The 25,036-nt window shown below is 44.9% G+C and overlaps 1 protein-coding gene across 1 annotated transcript in view; it reads left to right on the top strand.

The window, feature by feature from the left end:
* cux2b (cut-like homeobox 2b) overlaps positions 1–25,036 on the top strand; it is an 86,367-nt gene that overhangs the window by 51,250 nt on the left and 10,081 nt on the right. Inside the window, exons 4-8 of the mRNA XM_069682795.1 lie at positions 10,527–10,605; positions 19,345–19,485; positions 19,765–19,924; positions 21,128–21,207; positions 21,529–21,595. Of these exons, the coding sequence (XP_069538896.1) occupies positions 10,527–10,605; positions 19,345–19,485; positions 19,765–19,924; positions 21,128–21,207; positions 21,529–21,595 (527 nt within the window). The remainder of the gene's footprint in view (positions 1–10,526; positions 10,606–19,344; positions 19,486–19,764; positions 19,925–21,127; positions 21,208–21,528; positions 21,596–25,036) is intronic.

Here is a 25,036-nt window from a genome sequence, read left to right on the forward strand (position 1 = left end):
AGAAACCATGACTTCGGGCGGTTTTCTGCTTTTGAGTTGAAGTTTTTTCAACTCGAGGCGCTCGGAGCGTTTCCTCAAAAACGTGAGGCGCACTGAGCGGAAAAACGCGAGGCGCTCTGCAACGCAAAAGCAGCGAAAAGCCTCTCATTGAAAACAATGACAAAAAAGCCCCCAGCTGCTAAAACGCGTCCTGTCTGATCGGGCCCTTTAATGTGTACCTCCAGAAACTGAGCAAAATACTTTTTTTACTGACCCCTTAGAATTACTGACAAACATAAATTGTGATCGAATGATTTCATCAGTGTTTTCACAGATGTGCGTTTGAACAAAACATCAGCTCACTGTTGTGGGGATCTCATCTGATTAGCCCTCATTCAGTCAAATTGAAATGCCACCTCGCGCCTGTCACATTGTATATGAGCGATCAGGCAGGAAAGCTGGTCGTTACAATCATGACATCAAATGCCTGGCAGCAGAGGTCAATCAGTGTACATTAACCAAACAGAGCTCATTTGTTTTACAGCTTTTAGTGGCGTGTTGGCACCGGCGTACATGAGCTTTAGGCTGGCATCCAGCGGGCATGGAGGGCCTCCCAGCAGAGCGGGAGCAAGATGGGGCTTGGCCAGCCCTCTAACAGAGGAATATGAAGGAGACGGAGAGAGAGAGCGGGGTGTTAATGTGTCCCCCTTACCCCTCAGTTTGAACAAATCACCTGATTTATGCAGCTGACTCCTTTACGCCGGGACATATAAATACCTGAAAGCTTGAAAATGACGGCCGGGCAACTGCACAAAAAAGAAAAATAATGGTTCAGTCCGGTTTCAGTTTCCTCTTTCCTCTCTCTTTTTGGACTGTACAGTTTTTAATCTTTGAGTGTTGACATGTCGTGACGCTGATGCATGAGTGTGTGAGCTGGTGTACAGTCAAATGCACACGCATACACGCACAGTCCAAAGATCACTCTTAACCTTCACCTGCTCCTAATTATAGCAGATGAAGGCACATTTTGATGGCACTCTGGTGATCCGTCATCGACAGGCCCTCTCCACTCTGGCTGGGAGTGATATCTCTCTGTAAAATATGTATGACATCAAAAAGCCTTAAAGGTTATTACAAATTAATAATGACTAGTGGGCCGAGAGCAGTAAAAAATAGCCTTCCCTTGGTGTCGTGTTTAAATGTTTAATTTAACATGCTCCAATATAAATGTGGACTGCCTCCCAGCAATATGTGCAGAGCCCTGAGGCCTCGCCAGACTGTCGGTGGTCTGGAACATACAGACCGCCAGGCTCACGTGTATTAAGATCGACATTCAGATTAGACTGATTCATGCAGACGTGAGTGATCATCCGTCTGGAGCCGTCAACTGTTATCTGGAGGAGGCGGCGCGCTTCTCTCTGTGTGTCTCTAACAGCATACAGAATCATAAAAAACACTAAAGGAAGCAGTTTTACTCGGATCAAGCGCAAATTCTCTGCAGACTCCGAGACATAGAAAAGCTCTTTCTGAGCGTCTCTCTGAAGCAAGTCGAATCATTGGCCCTGAACCCCCCTCACAGTAATGTCTGAAGACACTGTACAAAATTGCCTTATTTATGCCTGTAATGTAAGCTGTCTGTTCTGGTGTCGCTCATTCTCTGTGGAACCGACGACGGTGGCAGCCGAGTCTGGAGTGAATTTGCCGGGCGACTACCTGGGAAACATCAACAGTCATTAATTATGTAAAACTCTTCTCACAGTGGGAGCAGGGAAAGCTGCACACAACTGCAGCGCCCGCTCCTATTAGACTCAATGTACTCTACAATGAGCCCCCACTGCCTGGGGGCGTGGAGGGATTATCAGCCTACCGCCACGACCCCCCATAGAAAGACACACACGCTGTACAGTGCGCACACACATTTAGACACACTAAATGTGACGATCTATTAAGTTCCGCACCAATCTATGCGTATGTTTAGCCGAGGAGCAGAATAACAGGAATCTCTGCGCTGTCTCTCCTCCCTAGTCACACCATCATTCACTCCTCTCCTTCGCAGGTCCTGTTAGGTCTTTTTTCTCTCTCCCTGACAATTGTCTGCTTTCCTGCTTTCTCACTACAATGAATGAAATCGGCAAATCTGACAGGACAAATGATATGCCATGTTTGTCAGGAGCGCCGGGTAAGGGGGCCGTCTTGTTGTTGATAGCGCTGCCACCGACGCAGCAATAGTCTCGGCTGTTTTGGAACCAAATTACCCAAGAGCGGTCCTACGCGGGGGCCTACCTGAGATCCTCCACTGCAACGGACACAACAGCAGATTTATCAAGCAAATAATGGAGCTAATTTCTGCGCCATGTGTTTCCAATCCATCTTCTGTTAGCAACAGACGCAGGATTGTTTGGCAGACTTCAAGTCGTCTCCGCGGCGCTCTGTTCCTCCGTCAGCTGCGCTCTTCTAGCCGTGGTTCAAGGCTCGTTCATCAGTGCTGCTCTTTTTAGCGGATGCGGCTCTGGCATGATGTTCCTCCATGCTGAAACAAAGGCAGCGTTGACACCTGTAATTAATTAGGCTATTATGCATTCCGCAATGATAATTGCCTCACTGGAAAGTCACCAGCCTTCTAAGAGGGAGAGAGAGGAGAGGTGGATGGAGAGCGCTATCCATCATAGTGCAGCGCTCTCTCCCTCTCTCTCTCCCCTCGTGTCATGCTGTCTCACCTTGACTAGTGTAGGCAGGGCTGGAGAAACACTGTCAACATGTGTCTGAGGGCGAGATATGCAGCTGTGCCTCCCCTCTGCCAGGGCTGCTCCTCCAGCGCCCTGCCAGGGTCCAGCCACTCCAGGGCTTGGGCTCACATTGGCACAGTTACCCATGACACCCCATCTGTTGTAGCTTTGTTCACTAGGGCCGTACAGCACCGGGATAATGGGGGCACTTTATTTTTATAATTAGCCCTTACCTACACTTCTCCTCTCTTCTCTCCTCTTAGCAGTTCTCCCAGCTCTGAAATCTAGTCCAGGTGCACTCATTACTACTTTTCACATCCCTCCCTTTCAGCACATCAACCGGTGCCTTCATCTTAGCCTTGCACGCCCCCGCTCCCTCCCATCACGCCATGATAGATACATTTTCAGCAGACGCACTCTCCTCAAGGTTTAGGTCATTCGCTGCATCAAACATTTGAAAGCGCGAGCTCAAAGAAAATGACAACTCCTGTCTTTTGATCTACAAAGACATTCAGAAAAGATTTGTTTTCTTCCCTCCGTTTGTCTCTCGCAGGCTCTTGACTTTGACTTTGCTGTGACTTTGAGATGTAAGTGCCGAGGCTGTTGCTTTTGAGTTTTGTCGAGAGGGCGGGTAACGCAGCGCTCGTGCCGCCTGTTGATGGCGAGGGGCACCCAGAAGGCACCTGCTGCGTGGTGGAGACAGAAGGCCCTTTGATCTGGGTTTAATGCTGTGCCATGTTCTTTCTCTCGTGCAGCTTCGTGTGCCACGTCTGCTGGGATTACGTCAGCTCCACCTTGATCTATAGAGATGTGCACTCCTCTCAGCCGGGGTCATTATTGCCACTCTCCCGTGGGACATTTCCCTGAGGTCTCGCCCATTGTGTCTTGTGTCATTTTCAACTGAAACACCTACGTCATATATCTCGATGTACCTTTTTATTCATTCGGCGACACGGCTCCTGGGGATAGCAATGTCGGTCTGTCGCTCGGTCCGTACCTCAGAACATCTCTGCAGCTGTAAGATGGATTGCAGGAGGGTTTTCTGGCACAACCTCGCCTACTTCCAAGGTGCACGGAGAAGAAAGAAAGTCTGCAGAGGTCAAAACTTCAGCGCAAACTCGGGTTTGAGCGCACATGAGAGGGATGAGCTTTCTCTGATGGTTTCTGGGTTAATGTCACCGCAACACGTATAAGGACACGTCCACAACACAAACACACGATTGGTAAACAATATACAGACAACTGAGGCCTCATCCTGTTATCCTCTGCTGTGGCGAGGAAACTCAACCCAAACCATAATCTCTGCCTTAACCTAACAAAGCCGAGTGGATGCCTAAAGCTAACCAGGTGTGTGGTTATTGTTGTTAAAGGGACGAGCTTTAAAGCAATGAGTGTTAGCCAATCACGGCTCTGTAGTAATAGACAAAGCTAGCTCAGGAAGTGTCATGAGTTTCTAGTGTCTTTTTGATTAGATCATTTCCTGTTTTACTTTGTCACCTTGTCTTTTGTGTTGGTCCACTTCCTGCCTTCGTGTTTCCTGCTTGTTTGATTGTGTGCCCTGCCCCGATTGTTTTCACCTGTGTCTGATTAGCCTCACCTCCTAAGTTTATTTAGTCTTTGTGCTGTCCCTGTCTCGTTGCCAGTTCATTGTCGTCTTTCTTGTGGAGTTGAGTCTATGTCTGTGATTTTGTTCCTCGTTCGACTTTGGATTATCTTCGTGCCTCCCCTGATTTCCTCGTGGCTCCTCGTGTTCCCTTGGACTACCTGTTTCCTGGTTTTGTTAGTAAGTTTTTTGTCTTTTGTTGGAGTTTAGATTTTGTTTATAAGTTTTCGCCTTTTATTTAATTAAATCTGTATATCTAAGTCTGCTTCTGGGTCCTCACCTTTTTGTTTCTGTTGAAACCTTGACAGGAGGGCAGGATCAGCAGAGTTCTATTGAAAAAAAACCTCTGTACATTAAGAGATAAATATATACAGTGAACTAACCACACTTTTGCAGAAAGAAACAATGCAGTTAGCATTTCTTTAGAATCATGTTCTTGTTTATTGACGGCTATAAAACAAGAAAATGTAAGATGTTAATCCTTCCCGTCTTCACCGTGCATAAGGAGAGCCTTGAAACCCGTCTCAGAGATTCCGTTGACATTTTTCAGCTGATTATCCATAAACGTCTTCACAGCATTCAAATGCAGTTGCGCCTCTGCCACAAGGCTTCCATGTAACATCGTATGTTTTCACAATGAATTTGCGACTGCTCGTCGCAGGATGTAGTCGCACAAGGAGCAGATAAACGGTACAAAAGAATATTGGTCAGCTTTGGCTCTTTACTTGGCTGAGACAGCAGCTCTGCAGTGGCAGAGCGGCGGTGGCGTCAGTCCGTTGTAAGCACGGTGCGTTGACTGACAGGCACCACTGATTGGAATTGACGTGGCGACGAGATGTGTGTCAGTGCTCTGACTGCTCATCTCGCCGGGCATCCAGAGACGGCCACAGCCACCGCCATGCTGCTACCACCGCTCCGAGATGGGTGTCACCATGATTAAATCTGCCCTCAAACACAGCCAGTGTGTTGTCTGCATCTGCGTGAGTGCGGCTTGACGTGTGTGTGTGTGCGTGTTTGCATGCTCCCAAGTTCAAGTGTGTGTGTGCATGTGGGTGTGCGTGTGTACACGGGTCCGTCCAGACTGTATTGCAAAAGTGTTTACCTCTGCCCCTCTCCTCCACCCACTCATCAGTCACTCCACACCGACTCATCTCTCTCCTCCCGCCTGTCCTCTGAACCCACACTCAACACGAAGCAAACGCCAGCAGTGACAGCTGCAAAAGTGCTGGGTGGCACAGCAAAAAAATATGATCTTTTCCTGCTTCGGAGGGGGAAAGCGTGCTTTTCCATTTGGCTTTTTAACATACACATCTCAAACAAAGGAAGCTAAGGGTATATAACTGCAGGAGTGCAGGGTTTTGTCTTGATTGATTATACAAACTGTGTTTCAGTGACCAAACAGCCATTAAGTTGCATCCCTAATTTTCCTCCAATCAGGTCAGTCTTTAGTTTTGCCCTTATTTCTCTTCAGTGGACATTAGAAAACAATAAAGCAAAACATTTTGTCCATTAAAAAGACGAACTACAGAGACTTGAAAAACCAGTTGAGTAGAAGTAATTCCAACCTTTATTTTTTTTGTATGATTTTAAAAATCTAAATATTGACTTGTGCAGGAAGTCACGAGGCTTTCTGAAAGTAATCGATCAACACAATTTATTTTACAACAATTTTAACCTCCTGAGACCCTGCGTCCTCATACGGGGACGTTACATTTTGGCTTCACAGCACCATGATATTAAATTCTGCGAAACCATTCATGGACACTTTGTCCACCAGCCTGTGGTCACAAAAGCAAATGACACTGATCGGTGTACATTCAAGATGGCTGTGATCCCAGGGCGCTGGTTTAGCTCAGTTGGTAGAGCAGGCGCCCCATGTACAGAGGCTACAGTCCTCGTCGCACTGATCGCAGGTTCGAGTCCCGGTCTGCTGATCATTTAGTGCATGTCATCCCCCACTCTGTACTCCCAACATTTCCTGTCTATCTTCAGCTGTCCTATAAATAAAGCCAAAGGCCAAAAAAATAATCTTAAGAAACAAAAAACAAAAAACAAAAAAGATGGCCGTGATTCCGACCAAAATGTGTTACAGTCGGTCTCTACAGAAAACTCAACCAGGTACAAAACCTCTTCAGAGTTTATGATTGAAACTTGTTTATTTAATACAGTTGTAGCTTGATATGGCAGACACATTTGACTAATTTTCACATGAGGACATTGGGACTTTTTCAATGTAACACAAAGACAATTCTTAGGTTTGTTACGTATTAGGTCCTATTAATCCCCAAAAGGTAGGAGAAATTAAAAATGCATCCCAAACAAAAGCTCGGGTCTTAGGAGGTTAAATGTGTTTCAGTCAATAAAACATGCTAAAGATTTGAAGGTTCCAGTCTCTCAAAAGTGACACTATTACAAATTGAACATAAACTTTAATCCAAGAAAAGCAGATTGTAGAAACCACGTGAGGCTCTTAGAATATGATGTTCATCCTTTTCACTATTTTCTGACATTTTATACGCTAACTGATTTGTAGATTAATATATCTAACATCTGATGGATTTATGGACAAAGAAAATAATTGTTATTTATAGATTATTTTACCTGGAGACATTACAGAAGTTACTTGGATATGAAGCCCCTCTGAATTGGTGCGGCACTTCATTCCTACATTTTTCACTGATAGATTTGCGCAAGTAAAAGATGAGTAACGGTTAAAATGTTTGATCAAATAAAATAAAAAGCTTTTACAAGGAACCCTGGAAGCGCCAGGACCAGTGCTAATTTTTCATTGTAAAAAATCTTTATAATTTTTACGCAGAAATGAATCAGATGTTTGAAATGTATAAAAATAACAATAAAAAAATGCATAATAGTAGAGCATCGACAACACCAATATTAACACCGAGGTTTGTCAGGAAGCCAGTGAATTCTTCAGGAAGGTGTTGTGACAAGTGGTGTTGCGGTGGTGGTGGGCTTCCCACTGTTTTGTTCTAATAAGCATGGAGCGGGACCGGGGTTGTTGTGACATCCTGTCAGCCTGTGGGCTGGACTGGCGCTCAGTGAGCAGCACAGTAGGATGGACTCCCTATGATTGTGCACTGACCTTTGCATCATGGGGAAGATGACAGGTAATTTAGAGGCCTCAGGGACTGTGGAACCATACATTTGCTGTCCCCAAACCACCCACAGCACCGACCACACTCACCTTGAGATTGGAGCAGCGTGTCCATGAACACTCCGTACACACACACACATGTAAAATACAGAGAGTGAAATCACATGCTTTGTGTACACCCAGGCACAGATGCATACTCCGAGCACACGCACGGTGTAGGATCGGCCTTGACACCCGCACTACACCCCCCTCATCGTCACACACTCTAATCACCTGCATCATCACAACCCATCCCCAAACAACCAAATCACAGGGGGTGGCAAACTGGTAAGGCAGAGGGGGAAAACGATGATTTAGAGTGATAATTGCATAATCACCAGTTGTGATAATTGTAATTGATGACTGCATAATTGCTAATTGCGCTCTTTATGGGAACCTCTCTTTTCCGTTGTCTCTTCGTCTCTCTCTGTATGTCACTCAGTAGCCCTTCACTCTGCTTACTCTACTTCATTCTACATTTGTTCTCTCCTTCGTCATTTATCCCCGATACACATGCTAGCTTGTTGTCTCGCACACTCACAAACTCAGACGCGCACACAGAGACTCACTCGCGGGTACTGTAAGTATTCTCAAAGGCTTATCAGTAAGTATTTCCCAGCAGCCGTGTCCCAGAGGCTGCGTTCTGCCCACTCTGTTGCTGCGTGAAGAGTTATGGAGGAGCGCTAACAGGTTTCCTTTGTCTCTCTCATGCTACTCTGCCCCAGGCTTTACTCCTGCTTGTAAAATCAACCTGTGGCCAAGCCCATTCCCCTGGTAGCCCTATCCTTTATCACAAAACGGGTGAAAACAAAGAATGTGCTGTGAGCCGAAGCCAGGGCCGGAGCCATATCTCGCATCCAGAGGAGAGAGAGGAGAGATTTACCAGTTGTAGTCCCTCCTCGAGCCATACTTCTCCACGAAACAGTCCTATCTGCTCGGATCTGTTAGTATGAGACTCCTGGCTTTGAAATCCACTGTGCTTGGCTGGAGGTGGATTAGCATGGAGATGAAGATGACTCCCTGATCAGCCCATATTATGCACAACACCTCAGAGTGCTTTGATGATAGCATGGGTGGGTTGTGGGGGGTATCTATACGCATAGCAGGCACTAACGTGAGAAGGCATCAGGCAGGCGTGTGATTGATGTCTCTGCTAGCGTCTGTAGGCAGGTTAATGGTGTGATTGTGGAGGTAATCTCTGTGTTCTCTCGTTAAAGGATGATGGAGGGCCAGGAGACCCCGAGAGTCTCTGGAATAAGGAGCCCGAGCTGTTGCCTTCGCAGAATCGCAGCCTTTTAACACATGCGGTTAGGAGCCTCACTTGATGTATATGCTTGAGAGGAAGCCCAGCCAGCCACAGGCTGTCAGTGAAAAGTTGATGATCTGCTCTGGGTTCAGCCACCCTGCTGTAGTGGACATGCAGTTCAAATGTAAGCTCAGGTTGATATCAGTTTGTCTGGATGTCACAAAGTGCTTTGGGAGCTTTGCTCGCTGTTGAGCCGAAGAGTGCAGGTTTGTTGTCGGCTAGCGGTGACATTCAGGGTCATGAAATTGCTCATCGTGAAAGCGAAGCAAACATAAAAACAGTCTCTCATCAGTGGGAATAAAGCAAACCTGAACCGAACCAACACTAGTTGTTTACATGCTTTTAACCCAAGTATAAAGCTGCAAACTGTCTTTATGTGGCCTGAGGGCTTCAGACGTTTGTGTTTGTGAATGAACATGAACGTCAGGTCCTGAGAAGGAGAAGGGAGGGGAGGCTGGTAGAAAGGTGGGGTAGTGGTTTAGACGGAGGTTGGTGGTGGGGGGTTTAAATTGGGGTATAGCTGAGTGAGACAACAGCCCAGTGTAGCAGCGAGCCGGCTGAGAGCTGCAGACTATTGCATCTGTATTGATTGAGCTCCAGCCTTTTCCATTTTCCATGAACTCCTCTGAGCTGATTCGAGTGGGAGTGATGGGGGGATTTGCTTGATCTTTATGATATTTCTTTAAACATGATGCTGTCGTTATGCCTCCCCAGGGAGGACGCCAGCCATTTCCAGTAAATCAAAGGCTCTCCGTCCCTAGCTGTTTCCACACACCATATTTATAACCCCACTAAACAGCCCCAACACACCACCACCACCACCTCCGCCACTAAGTGTTTTCAGCATTTGCGAAATGAATGTTTTTTCAAGCGTCGTCGTATTTATAAGGAACTGCTGGGCTCAACCGTGTCGCGCGCACGACCCTCTGTTCTAAATGCATCGTGCTGATCCAACAGAGGCCGTAGTAAACAGTGACAGAAACAACATCGACAATAGATGACAATAATTTGAATTCCGTCTGCTCTATGAGCGGGGGGTCATTTGGTTGAGCCTGATATGATTTACTGTCGCTGAGCAGAGGACGTTGAGAGGCGGCTACAGCGTCCTCTCACTTGCAAGCAGGCCTGTGGTCTTAGCGGGAGCTGGGAGCAGGGTAACCCACATACCCACTAGTGCAGGTGCCCTCTCCATGGGGCCAGGTGGCGGCTAATTCGCTTTCTTTGTCCCTCCTAATGAATCGTTAATTGGTTTGCATCACCCGCGGAGCTGAGGATAGCAGGTGCCGAGTGCTGCTGGTGATGGAGGCCACTGTCACTGGCGAGCCTTCACACAAACAGCGGCACCTACGTTTAACAGGCCAAATGTCACCTCACGCAACACGCAGCAGCTCGCAGTTAAACAGGGAGGATATCAACATAGTTTACGCCTTGTTCCTGGTTGTCGGAGCTTATGGGTAAACAGCTTTGTGAGTTTGCATGCACTAGCTAGGCACTGCACAGTACGTCTCAGTTATTCATACAGAAACAGAGCATCCAGGAATGTCAGTTTCATTTATTGGAAGGATGTTGCGAGGCTGACCTTTGCTCTGCTTTCTATTGATTCACTGTTAGCAATTTAAGATTTTAAGGCTTTTTCTGCTGCGTGTAGAAGCATCAGTGTAACGCCTGAAATGTAAATGTGCTGTGCATTGTCAGCTGGCACACATGCAAGGATTGTATCAGCCGATGTTTACCTTAATGCCGTCTTCTTCCCCGCAGGTGGTTGCTCTGAACAAGCGCAGTAAGGAGGCCGAGTCGGCGTTCCTGGGAATCTACAAACAGCTTATCGAGGCCCCAGGTGAGTCTCCCACTAAGACCAGAGATGTGCCTCTTCACAAACAACAGCAGCGGTGTAAGCGCCACGCTCACACACACACGATACTTCTAGAATTATCTTTTCTCCTTGAGACATCACTCCCCTGAGATGTGTTTTTCTTCAAACCTCTACCGCTATCACCGGACCAGCCCTGTAAGAATACACACAGAGGTATATCATGTATATATGAAGCAACATGCACGCCCAAAAAGTAATTTCCTTGCTGTAGATAGATATGGCGCAACCGCACATGGATGTAAGATACATAAAACTCTATACCCTGTGGCTCTTATCTATTTTTCAAAGTCTGCGCTCTCAGAGTGGTTTCCAAAACTCTGCGTGAGGCCACTTCAAAACCCAGCACTGGTCCTTGAGTGTAGCCTGGCTGAGGAGCGAACACATCCTTGAGGAGCTCTGCTGTTGATTGTGGAGAGCCAATTAAAATCCCAACTGAAGTCTGGCTTCTTGTGGAACGCGGGCCTGATGAGGCCAATGGGGGGAAAAAGGGAGAGAGGGGGCAAAGACAGTAAGTCAGAGAGCGGGAAAGACGTATTGTGTGTTTACTCAGTTGTTATTTCAATGCCAGGGCACATGTACTTTATTGCTTTTTGTTGCAGGAGACGGCAGCAAAACGCAGCCCAATCTCAGGCTAGATCAGAGGAACACTTGTGGCAGGAGTAGAGAATGCTGTTTACAGATTCAATGAATACAAGATAAAAGTCTGCGTCAGAGAAATGGCGACGGCAGCAACTGACTTTTAAAGGTCTCCATTTTTCCTTGAAGTCCTCTGCTTGATATTGCAACACCACACACACACACGCACACACACACACACTTTGAATGGAGCTATTTCCTTGATAAGAAATATCGTTCTTTGAAGATTTATTCAGTTTGATTTTGTGACCTATACCTTTTATACGGAGGCCTTAATTTAAGCCCAGGAGCATCTTGTGGGATACATTTTGTCATGAGTCAACGAAGACTTTCTGTGTTTAAGTGCAAAGACTTTAAAACAGAAGAAATGTGTGTCCCAACATCAGCTCTTAAACGACAGAATCTTCACACAGTCCATGCATGGTCTTTATATTCACCACACAGTACTTCCTCGATCAGGTTACATCAGGTGACGTAACAGCCTCCTACCTCCATGTGACCTCACCTTTACAAAGGGAGTCTGTTTCACTCTGTGGGACAAAATGAAGTCACTTGTATTCTTTCTAATCAATTCCTCATGACTTATTAATAAAAACCATTACTGTTATATTGTAATGACGACTCAATGGGAAATTAAAAACACTATTTTGATAATTTATTTACATCAGTCGTGCATTACTTTCCGTCTCTTCTAACAACTTCAGAATCGGATCGTGCGCTCCTGAAGGACAAGTGGCTGCATGATTCGAGACTCCACATTATCGAGTTTAGAAAGTCCGTCCTGAACAAAACCAGATTGTCCAAAAAATTAGCTGATATAAACTTGCCAGCTGAAAAGGCGCATCATGCGGAAGGTGTATTGCGTTTCTTTTGGCCGAGGCTAGCCTGTCGAGGATGGTTCACAAAGTGTGCAACTGGCCCAGGGGAACTAAAGGTCAAAGGTTAAGAGCATAGAAATAATATTTTGCTAATAATATTTGATTGAACTGTAAATGTTGACCACTGAAGAACAAAATAAACTAAGGTGAGTTAGGGTTTCACGATATATTACAGGTACAGAAACGTCCGAACAGAATAACAACAGATACAATAAAAAAATGCAAGCTCACTTCAAAGTTTATTTTGTGCATATTTCTAGTGTTTTGTAGTAAGTCCTGATCAGCCAGTTTTCAATGCCAAAAAATATATATACTTTAAAAACGTGATGAATTTCAAAAACCAGTAGACGACTAACGGCTTCAATTAACGACGACTCGTCGACCAGGACACCTTTAAGTCATCGGCAGCCCCAACAAACATGAAGCTAGTCCTGTCACAGAATCACTGCCACATGCCGCTGCAGCAGCACACTGAAGCCAGATCATGGAGAGTATGTCTGTGTTGGGCCCTTGCAGTATCTGCCATCTGTGAGGAGGGCCTACAGTATCCCGTGCCTGTTTGTCACTGTGCTTCTTGCTGCTCGTGTCCAAGGTCACAACTCCCCCCCTCCCCTGCCCACCCCATGCCTGAATGGATGACTCCAGGTACACCGGAGGACAGTCATTTGGCCGTGGCCCCACTTCATTTCTCTCTGCCCCTCAAACACAACAGCGAGCTTCCTCGCCGTTCCCCCCAACAAATGCTACAGCTCATGTATTTTTAATCTTTTGACAGATGCAATTATTCTTTACACGCCGTGCTCGTTAATCTTAATGCAGTTATTACTATTCATTGCAGGACGTTTTTTCACTCCTATTATTTCATTTGAAAGTGCCTCTCTCTCGATGTGTGTGCGCGCGTGCTCATTTGTGTGCCCGACACTAAGGCCGTCTGTCCAATCAGAACAGGCCAACCGCAGAGTTAATGAATGCAAGGGGTGAAGGAGGAGAGGAGGGGGGAGGGGCATGCGCAGCAGCAGCTCAATATGTGACCTGTTGTATCTGGCTATCATTAACATCTGGTCACATATCAGTTATCCACTTTGCTGGGCTCACTATTGAATACAAATAACATATCCGTTACATTTGCGAGAGTGTTGATAACATTGTTCTTTGTTAATGCAAGATAATGCTCCTGTTCAACTAGTAACAGCAACAGTAAACTCAGAACAGAAATAACTTCTTGATGCGAGTGATTGAAGTGATTTATTCGCTCTTCTCTCGCCTTTTATGAGGCCCCTAAGCCGAAATGTCAATCCACTGGAGTCTTTCATTAGCGTTCTATATTTTGATTTGCCTGTGACACCTCCCCATGCTGTGCACTGTAACTCCTACCCAGTCTGAGGCTTGAAAGAGGCCTGTTAACAGTGTTTCCCTAACAATGTTTATATCTCCTCCGCACGGTTTTGATCAGTGCAGATAAACACGTCCTGATCACTGAACACTGAAAAACAGTGGCAGCCCAAATTCATTGGTTTCCCAGAGATACACCTAACTTCCTCTCTCATTTTCTACGTCTCCTCCTCACCGTCTCGTTCTGCTCATCTCTCCTGGAGTGTGTGTGTGTGTGTGTGTGTGTGTGTGAGTGGCGTTTGAACGTCGGCGTTTGTTGCCACCTCTGTGAGAGCAGCGAGGCCCTGTCGCCAGGGGCGTAGCCCTGAGACTGACGCTCCAGGTGTTTGCTCTTCCTTGCCTCCTCTCAGTACACACACTCATCCCTCAGGATCCACCCCGCTCCCTCTCTCCTTTAGAACACAGCTCCTTTTATCTGAGCGGGGAGCTCACTGAGAGTTTGTGAAGATTCTGATCTGAATACACCCCTCTAAGTGTGTGTGTGCGCTGTGCCTACGGCACGTCTGAGGTGTGTGTGTGTCTTGCCATATATTTGTGTGCACGGTTGTGGAAATGTTTTGGCAACAGTGCTTGCTAGTGGTGACCACAGGTACTGCAGAGCGCAGCACATGCAGGAGCAGCTTTTTGTCACATTAAGTCGCATGTCTTTTTGTGTTATGAGACGGTTATGAGTGCCTTACATATTCACATTTGATGTTTCCCTCGGCTATGAGATTATCAAAACAGAATGCACTGACCTTAGTAATTTAGAGTCATTCAAATGCATGAAGAATAGTTGTCCTTCTTCAACCCTTCATATACATAAACAAGCACCAGGGAGAGAGGCCTGCGAGGCACAGCAGGCTGGCTTTATTGTAATTTTGCAGCTGAGTACCTACAGTCAGGATGAGAGCGAGGAAGGAGTGCCGTGTGCGTTTGTGGCGGTCTGCCGGAAAATAACGACATATAAAAGCTGATGGAAAATGAAAGCTCTCTGGGCGGGACGAAATTATGCACAAGTGATTAATAAGAGCAGTAATAAACAAAGGCCCAGGAGATGTTTGAGGTGCTTAATAATGCATTATGTTCATAAAAGAGCTGGGCCTCTCCAACTGATCCCTGTGGAGTAGGAGACCCCAGAGGGACCAGGAGAGAGTGTGCTCTTAAAAGACTGCACGTGTGTGTGTGTGTGTGTGTGTGTGTGTAGGAATGTCTGCATGCGTGTGGGTGCCTGAGAGCAGATGAGATGTAACCATGGGATTCAAAAATGTAACGATAAAAGTCTGGCGTGTTTGATGAGGTTCATTCATTGTGATTTGTCTTACATGTCTCATAAATAACAACGTGAAGTGGGTTGTTTTATTTTTTTTGCTTCATTTGACTTGAAGTCAGGTTTTGCATGTCAGCGGCACGTCTGTTCCCACTGCAGCATCTCGTGTTAATTTTAAACGCCACCTAGCTCCGGCTCCGCTCTGCGTTCTGAGCTTTAAAATGTGTTGGTATTGATGTCATTTCTTCGCCGTCCTTCAGTCTGTCAGACAAAGACATGGAACAGCTATGAAAACGAACAGGTTAAGAAGTTTCTCTTTCAGCTTTGTTTTGTTCACGCACAAAAGCCGCTGCTTCCCACAATCATTTCATTCCACCTCTCTTTTTATTTTAGTATATTCTCCCTCCTTCTCTGCATCAAGGTGAAGTGAGACTTCGGTTTGCTATCTGAATATCAAATGCTCGTTGGTTCAAAATGCACCACAAACACAAAAGTCATGTTTATGAATTTGTTGCAAACAGTTTGTGTTTTTTTCTAATGGAATCGAATCCTTGACAGGTAGAAGAAAAGAGGCGGCAATTTATCCTACATACCTCGTACCACTTTACATTGTCAGTGAAGGTGAAAGTAAAGACTAAGTGTTCTCTCAACCTAGTTTTGGTTCTTGACAACAATATTACAGCAGTGTTGCTGTTTGTTGCAGCAGCGGCGGAGCGTGTTTATGGACCTTGAAGTCCACTCAGAGGAAAAAAAACAAGACTGTTTTGAATGAAAAGAAAAAACCTTGGAGCACAGCCTTGTAAATTAATTTGTTCGTGTTGTATGATGGGAACACAGCTGGCCTCATTAACATGCGCACAACAAATAATTATAGCGTTTTTTTTCTCTCTTCAGCCAGCCAATGCTTGGCTAATGGGCTTGCTGGGTTAATTATGTCAGAGCGTAATTACACAGGGCCCAGGGAGACATAATGGTGCACCCTGCTGCGCCCACACCGCCTAATGATGGTGTATCGCTGACAGGGCCAAGACGGACCGCCCCGACACACCTGCTTGTCTTGGCGCACACCACCTTGGTCCACCCCCACCCACCTTAACACACATCCTGAACCTGTGCACCGTCCTCCCCAGTGCCACCTGCAGTCCGCTGAGCCGTCCAGCTTCTGACAGGCTCTGGCTCCTGGTGTGAAGCCTCACCCAGATACACGAGCTGCCTCCTGCTTTGAGATGTGCAATAGCACAGAAACCGCATAGCCAGTGACCACAAGGAGGCAGCTACGGGGTGGCAGCCTCATTATCGCTCAGCCGAAGTGATGAAACACGATATCAATGCAGCCGAGAATGTAAAAAAAACAATTCAAAGACGACTTTTGTTGCCCATCAGCAAGTCAGGGTTTACCAAAATGTTGGATATTTGAGCCACCTCCTCTTTATTGTAACGAGTAACTTTATAATTTCTAACTTAGAGACGGAAAGATGCACTTTAAGCTTCACTGCCGGTCCATCAGAGCGGAAACACCTCCTGTGCTCTGCACCTTTTCCCTTCCTGGTCTTCATCCAGTCTCCTGATATAAAGTCTTTAACGCTGACGTGTAGGAGGACATAGAACATTGTTGCCGAATCTTTTAAAGATGTTTTTTACTAAACAGAATATTGTGTCACAATAAATGAAGAAAACAGAGAAGGTGAACATTAACACAGAAGAAATGTTCTTTAACAAATACAGTATTTGATGTTTAAAGGTTGAATACCCTGTACTCCATAACACCAAACCCACAGAGTTTTATGTTTAGTTTGTACTATAAGCACTAGAGATAGACCGATATGGTTTATTCAGGGCCGATACAGATACCGATTATTAGTAGTCAAGGAGGCCGATAACCGATATTTGAAGCCGATATTCATTTGCACTAAAAGTGAAAATATTGGCGTCAAACTCCAACACTTAACTTTGTTTAAATGCCTTTAAGCATATGCATCACAGCCAAAATAACCCAGTTTTAAATTGATCTCTTATCGGCCGTCGGATTAAAAAAAAAAAAAAAGCCCGATGCCGATAATCGGTCTATCCCTAATAAGCACATATAACTGTCTCATCAATGTCTTAGTGTTGGTGATATAGCTAAAACAGAGATCAGATGGAGCGAAAAACCTGAGACAGTGTGTAAAAACTTTTTTATTTGCAGCAGAAAACAAAGCTGAACAGCGTCTGTCAAGTCAAAGTCAAATGTATTTATATAGCGCATTTAAAACAACGTAAGCTGACCAAAGTGCTTTACAGAACAGTGGCGGATAAAACAGTGCAAGAGATACAACAGCAGGGACTGCTCAGAGGACCTGAGTGCTGGTGACGGGGTACAGGGGGTTAAAAGGTCTGCTAGGTAAGAAGGGGCCGGTCCATGGAGCGACTTAAAAACAAGTAATAACATTTTAAAATGTAGTCTGAACATAACGGGGAAGCCAGTGGAGAGAGGCGAGTACAGGGGAAATATCATCTTGTAGTTCAATTTTGTCCTACTGTGCGTTCCGTAGTCGTGTGTACATTTTGTTTGTGCAAACTAGATTCTAGATAATAACTTAATACGAAATAAATGTCATATTGTTTACAACCTTTTCTATGTGTCTTTTACAATTTCATTTAGCATACACTTTAGTCCAAAGCTTGAGACTGCTAGAGCTCCAGTGTTGTTGAGTTCAGTCATCTAAGATTAAGATAAAGATGAATGAAAAGTCGAACAGTTTCAGAGTAAGATGATAATGCCTCATCAGCTGTTAGATTTCTTGATGTGAGCAGCAGAAGTTAGCTTTGAATTCCCGGTTCATTTGGTGGATTTATGATCAGAGCTGCTCTAAAAAAGCAGCTGCAATTCTTCCTATTAGCCATGTCAATTAGTAGCCCCATTTTTCTAAAGTTATCAGCAGTCTTCCTGGTCTCTCCTTCAGTAACTGTAGATCCCAGGCCCTCTGAGAGAACCCCTGCTGCTCCACTTTGACGGGGGTTAATTTTGTATACAGACTTAAGTTATATCCCCTCGTTTTAAATTTGACTTTACTTTACTCCCCTGCCACTGATTGATAATCCCGGCTTGTCCATGTGTGAGAGATCCCTTACGATAATCTCTGTCCTTTGATCATTAAAAGTTGAAAGGATATATGGGAAAGAGGCTGATAAAGTGATTTCTGTGACAGTGGGTCGATGGAATAGCAGTGCTTTAAGTCATCCTGTTTGTCTTAGAAGAGCTGTGCTCTTAATAGCGATGTCCCTCGTGACTGATGCAATATCTCCACAGTTGGTGTAACAATGAATGCAGACAATGTTTGACTGTAAACGGTCCTGGGAAAAATAGCTCAATCAATTAAATGGCCCAAAATGTTTGTCTGATGAAAATGCAGATATGGCGAGCTGCAATGCGCGGCCAGGATTTCAACAAATTGCACTTTGTAGAAGTTTCGGCTCTCGGATGAGCATTTTATTTTTGTGACCTGCCGGCTCCGAGTTTGCATTCTCTCTGTGGCATCTGGCAAAGTTTAAACGTCTGTGGCTCCAACTTCTTATGAAAAGTCACTTCAGTCAGTGCCCATACTGAAGAAGGGATCCAATTGGGTTCCTCACAGAAGTCTAAGATGAGTGGATGAAAGCTGTGGGAGAAAAGTTTGTGCAGCAAAGCAGCGATTTTCCTCCTCTTTTAGAGTTTTGAAGAGCTGCGGTGTGTGTGCGTGAGTGCGTGTGTGCGTGCGCGTGGCTCTACATCTTGCCTCCCCCCTTGTCAAGGAGCTCCCCTGAGCTTCCCTCTCTGTGCTTTGGCACTAGAAGTCACCTCCTTTGGTGTTCGGCAGGCAGGTACACAACAGGAGCAGCTCTCTCTCTCTGAGCTGTTGAACTTTTCGGGAGGGGAAGAAAGGGAAGGGGAAGATTAAAAACAGCCCTGTGATGTGGAGTGCCGAGCTGCCTCCTGAGAATTCCTGGCATAATAATTTAAATGATCAAATGATACAGAGGAGACTTGTTAGCTGAGAAACAGCCTCCTAGTTGGCCCCATGGGCCCGGTGCTGCCGCGCATGCATTGCAAAACAGCTCCTCTGTTGTGCTAAAGAATCCTGCTTTTTTTTTTTTTTTACCCCCTTTTCAGGAGCAGACTTTTTCTACACTTTGCCTAGGTGTATACTTGGAACTTGGAAGACTCTGTCATATATTTATGGCAATCTTTTTGTCTTCTCTGCCATTCATCAGCATGTGAGAAACCTCATTAGACGCCATTCCTGTACATGTGAAGGGTCGGAACAGCACTTGTGTCATTAGGTCCAGCCTGTGATATTTTCAAAGGCGTCTGAGTGAGGAAAGTCTCAGAGTCACTCTTTGGAAAGAAGTCTCGGTGGAATAGTCTGCCTCTGTTGAAACTGCGATGTAGAAAACTCTGTAATGTGCTTTACCGGCAGCACGCTCAGTAAAACAGCTATTTTGCTTTTTTTGAAAAGTAGAAGCGTATGGATAACACGAGAATCTTTCTGAGCTCTTTCTACAGAGATTTGTTTGTGTCTGTCTCCACAGATCCCGCTCCCGTGCTGGAGGCCTCACACACCCTGGAGGGAAGGCTGCAGCAGCTTCAGAGTTCAGCCCCAGACAGCGAGGCCCTGGTACGAGAGATCAGCGGGCACTGGAAGAAACACCTGGAGTGCCTTGAAAAGTCAGGTCAGGCCAAAAGGATCTACCTAGCTGGGATCAATCCCACTTAAACGTTCATTTCTTTTTACGCAGCACCGATGTTGCTGACTGTGCGGCTCATAGGAAGCCTGTGAAATGTTACAAATAATTCCCCTTGAATTGACTTTAAATGGAAATGAATTATCGTATTTAACAGTTAATATGAGATCACTCAGATGATGTTGGAGATGCCATGCCATCCTTTTTTTTAACCTCAAGGAATCATTCAAGGAATGCCCACATTTTCAATGATTTCCTTCGGCACAGAGCCCTCAGAGGACGGTCCAGCAGTCTCAGGGGCAGAGGTGACAGACAAGGCCCCAGAATCGCTTTCTCCAGCCTCCCTGATGAGCCCAAACACCACACCGGCTCCTGGAGCCGCCGGCTCCCCACAGCAGAACTACCAGGACCGAGCTGAAGGCCAAGGGTGAGAACCAGTAAACACTCCAATGAATGACAATCTTTAGAGGTTTCCTTTCGGGTCATTTTTCCTGGATAAAAGAGGCAAATTGAGCTGTTCTGCCCCGTCTACGGGTGGCCGAGGCATACCATGAATGAGTCCCATTTCCCTCAAGTCCCAAGCAGCCACAGACACAAAAGTGACCGTTTAAGAAAAATAAGACGGATTTATTTTATAACCAAAAAAAAGTATGAGTTTAACAATTCCAAAAAAATGTTAAACTGAACTTCAGGGTGAATCAAAATCACAAACAAACATTTCTAACTCAGAGGGTAAATGATCTGACCTAACAACTCAACCACTTACCTCCCTAACTAATATAAACAGGAGAAAACAACCATAAATAAAGAAGATTCACCCCGACATATTGATGTACTAAATTAAACAGACGGAATCTTGAAACAAAGGAAACGTGGCCGGTTGGAAGGAGAAGGAGACGGGGTTCCCCAAGCCGAGGCGGTGACGTCACGGTTCCTTCTTTTATCCGCCGTCTTCGGACGCAGGATGAGGTGTCAGCCAATCAGCTCAAGGGACCTGCGCACACCTATTAGCATACTCACTCACATACAAACACAGGCACACATAACTCACAATGATAATAAAGGAAAAAACACATTACAGTCGTAACACCCCCTTTACCTAAGAATTAAACATTGTAGGGGTGTGGTTCCCTGACCGGGAATCTTTTGCTGCCTGTGCGTTCCAGTTCCTAGAGTTCCTACTTGTTTCATTATTTAAGGTATGATATAAAAGAGGGCATGTATTTAAAATTAGGCAAGAATAACCCCTAAATGATCCCAACTTCTACCCTGTGCAGAGATGCTCTCAATCCATTTTAGTGCTCCATAAGGAAACAATTTTGATATAAAGATATTAGAATAGATTTTAGGGTCGTGACCTCTTACAAAGAAGCCTAATGCTCCCATTCAGCTTACCCTGCTGTAACTTTGGGTTGTGATGAGATGTCGGCGACTATGGCAACAGTGAAAGATTTTTTAACATAATGCTGAATATGCATCAAAAACATTCCCAAACACACGGAAAATACAGAGCACATCTGCTGCTTTTTCAACTTTAAGTAACACACATTTTCTGCAGAGAGTTGCACATTGCAGCTTTAAACGTGTGGCCGTGATGCGGTGAAGTTACTGACAGAGTTTCTTCTCCCAGGGAGGAGGAGGAGAGCGCCAATGTGAGTTCTGCTGACAGACTCTCGGAGGCCGAGGAGAAGATCAAGGTTCTGCATTCATGTAAGTGCTTTGAACACTGCGACATACTGGAGCTGTTTCATTTAATTTCAACCTTTTTAAGAACAAATAAGGGTATAATTGCTGTATGGTGCCCCCTGCTGAAACATAGGCTGCTGCTTTGTAAACATAAATATAATTCGACCAACAAACTAACAAATGTATGAATAAAATCGGATTTTCGTGTGTAATAGTTCACTAATTTTAAGCACGTAAGTTATAATAATGTCTTCGAAACATATGTAGACACACAAGTTGAATTAAGTTTAAGTTTAAGGTGTTTTTTAAGTTAATATCTTGCTTGCCCTGTTCGTCTCTTTCCAGCTTTGAGCACAGCGCAGACAGAGCTGCTGGACCTGCGGTGTAAATACAACCAAGAGATGACAAACAAGTAAGAGATTCAACATTTCGTCTTTACTTTATGCCGAATATTTCAGACCCCCCTCTCTCCTCGAGTCGTTGTGGTTACACGCTGCCACCTCTGTGGCTCTCCTCACTGGTCCTCATTGTACCCCGTGAAGTGCTGAAGCCGCTCTTCTTTATTTTGCCTACGTAAACTTGTGTCCGGCGTAGAGCGGAGGAATGCCATTGTAAAGGCAGGAGTGAGAGTGACTCAGCCAGTAATGCAGGTCGATGAGAGAGGTCTGTGTTTGCCTGCACTGGCAGCTGGGCCTTGACAGCCCTCAAGAAGAATTGCTCCATTTAAAGATTGCTTCAGAAAACACTCTACCTTGTCCTGGTCTTTGAGCGCAATGTATCCACCGCACGCCTGAAATGAATCTGAGCTTGTATGAAGGATGTCGATAGACATTCAAAGTAAACACTCCTTTGTTTGGGTTGTGCTCCAGAGCACAGTCAGCCGCTGCTAATGGATTTTCTCCCAGGCTTAATCCATGGCACAATTGAACTGATGTTTCTAGACCCACTGCCATCCATTTTGTTGGACTGGACACATTTTCAACTCTGCCCATACCTTTCACGTGCAGATACAGCTTGAAAGACTATCTCTGTTATCTGGTCTGTCTTACCGTTGTCCTGGTTACATTCTTTCGGGCTGACGACAGCGGCACTGACCCAGAGCTCCAGCTGCAGTTGTCCCTCCCTGACCCCCGAGCCTCCGAACAACGGGCCGGCCTCTATTACTCTCACTGACTGTTTCCTCAATGTTGATAAGAAAGACTATTTGTCTGCTTCGGTTTGAGTAGCTGAGCAGGTAATCAATACAAAACATTTTCCGTACTGCACAAGTTCATTAAATGTGGAGCTGACACCTGTTAGTGTTTGCTGTCAACAGGGCGCCATCTATCCTGGCCTTATTGATAGGACGGGGCCACGGACCCTCTGGAACCAGAGCTGCACCGAGCAACACTGATGACCATTAATGCTAAGAACAGTGTTAGCCTGAATATCCGACTGACTTCTTATCTCACTTTTAAGATAAAAGAGAAGCTGTTTGTTTTACCCTTCGAATGAACTATAAATAAATATAATAAATCACACTATGATTCTATTGCTTACTAATATTTTAGGTAATTATGCCGCCTGATCTGAGACAGCGATCTGAAGGAGCTGTTAAGTACAAACATAAAAGAAAAGGAAGGTTCGGCTGACTTTAGTTTGTTTAACGTAGATTACAGAAGTCTAATTTGTTCTTTTGAACTTTTTTCTTCTTCGGTTACAAGGACTACTGTGTCCTGAAACTTGAGAAACCTATGTGCTTATTTAAATCAATCACAGCATCCTCGTTAATTCATCTCTGTCTACCTTTTGAAAAACCTGGTCCCATGTGTGCGAAACGAAACGGCTCAACTTCAAACAAGCCTCATGAATAATCCTGCTGAGCTTATGTTTAAATTAGACGACTCTGATTGTTAGATGTATGGAGGAAAGTTGGAGTTCAGTCTCAGAAGAGTTCTGAGGAAATGTGGACGTCAACTTGTGTGCAGGGCTGTAGCTACGACCGAGGACACAGAGATCATGTCAGTGGCACTGCTTCTAAATGTCTAAGCAACTTTTACTCTAGAAATACAGCTCTGGAAAAAATTAAGAGACCACTGCAAAAAATATGTTTTTCTCTGGTTCTTTATTCCTATTCTATTTATAGGTTTGTGTTGTAAAATAAACATTTGTTTTATCTATACAACATTTCTCCTACTTCCAAATAAAATATTCTCATTAAGGTCTTTAATAAAAGGAAAATGGCGACTGGTTAAAAAAATGCAAAAAAGATGTTTGTCAGAACTCAAATAATGCAAAGAACACAAGTTCATATCCATTTTTAAACAAAAGGATACAAATGTTTTAGCTCAGGAAGAGTTCACGGATCAGTATTTGGTGGAATAACCTGGTTTTTAAATACAGCTTCCATGCATCTTGGAAGACGTTCGCATTGATTGGCTCCCCGTCCCCTACCGCATACATACAAAGCCCTCCACCACCAGGCCCCTTCCTACCTCACTGACCCCCTCCACCATCACACTCCTTCCTGTAACCTACGTTCCTTACATGCCAACCTCCTGTCCCCACCTCACAGAACCAAGCACAGAACCTGGGGGGACAGAGCCTTCTCCATAGCTGCCCCCACCCTCTGGAACTCACTCCCCAGTCACATTCAAACCTGCACAGACCCATCAAATTTCAAATTGGGTTAGCGTTTAATCTGTGATTATACTGTCGCTTTGTTTTGACTTGTTTGAAGTATGTACATTTGTCTATGTTCTTTTTTAGTATTGATTTAAAATATTGTACAGCGTCTTTGAGTCCTGAAAAGCGCTCTATAAGTAACATTTATTATTATTAAAATTAAAATGTATTATTGCTATTTGGTGACGTTGGGCCACTCTTTGTGCAAAAAGTCGGGCTTTGTTCGATGGCTTGTGACCATTTACCTTCCTCTTGATCACAGTCAGGAGGTTCTCAATGGGGTGCAGATCTGGATTGGGTCGGCCATGACATGTGAGAGAGAGTAGCTTATTTAAGAAACATTTGGAGTATGTCTGACTATAAACAATCTTAATGTTCAGTTTGTGTTGAAAATGCTGTGGAGGGATGTCAATTCAACCACATAATAGTTTTAAAGTATTTAGATTGTGGTGCTGTCGATGTGTTCTTTAGTCTTCCCTCATTGTTTCTAACATTCAGAACACCTTTAAATGAGTTGAATGAGTGTTAATGTCTGATGTTATGGCTTGTCTAGTTGAGAGAATTAAAAGAAGACTTGTGTAATGAGTAACATAACTTAAAGTTGTCAGTATCGCTATATCGCATTGCTCTGTCATCAAAGACTGTTCACTTTTAAACTCTCACTGTGGTGTTAGCTGCTCTGAAGTTTCTAGAAGGCTTCCTTTGTTGTATGATGTAATGTGCTGTTGTAAATGTTTCCGTTTCGACCTCACCTTGTATGTTTTTGGTTGACCGAGGCGCTGAAATCAAAGAGCAGAAACTGTGCAGAGCAGTAAAACAAAAAAAACCCCATCCTGCATAAAAATGAATCCAGGGGCGCTGGTGTGGCTCGGTTGGTAGAGCAGGCGCCCCGTGTACGGAGGCTACAGTCCTCGTCGCACTGATCGCAGGTTCGACTCCCGGTCTGCCGATCCATTTGGTGCATGTCGTCCCCCGCTCTCTGCTCCCCACGTTTCCTGTCTCTCTTCAGCTGTCCTATAAATAAAGGCAAAAAGCCAAAAAAATAATGAATCCAAAAGCACTTCACGTAGCATCTAATGTTATTATCATTTATTAGTTCAAGGCTCACCTCTATTCAGATTTAGATTTCTGAAAAGGTTTAAATGGAAAATAAAAATGAAACTAACTTGTGGAGTTTAGGCCTCTTCAG

This window comes from Semicossyphus pulcher, unplaced genomic scaffold (assembly GCF_022749685.1).
Source record: "Semicossyphus pulcher isolate SPU_LCO1_2020_fin unplaced genomic scaffold, fSemPul1.0.p SCAF_6, whole genome shotgun sequence".
NCBI lineage: Eukaryota > Metazoa > Chordata > Actinopteri > Labriformes > Labridae > Semicossyphus > Semicossyphus pulcher.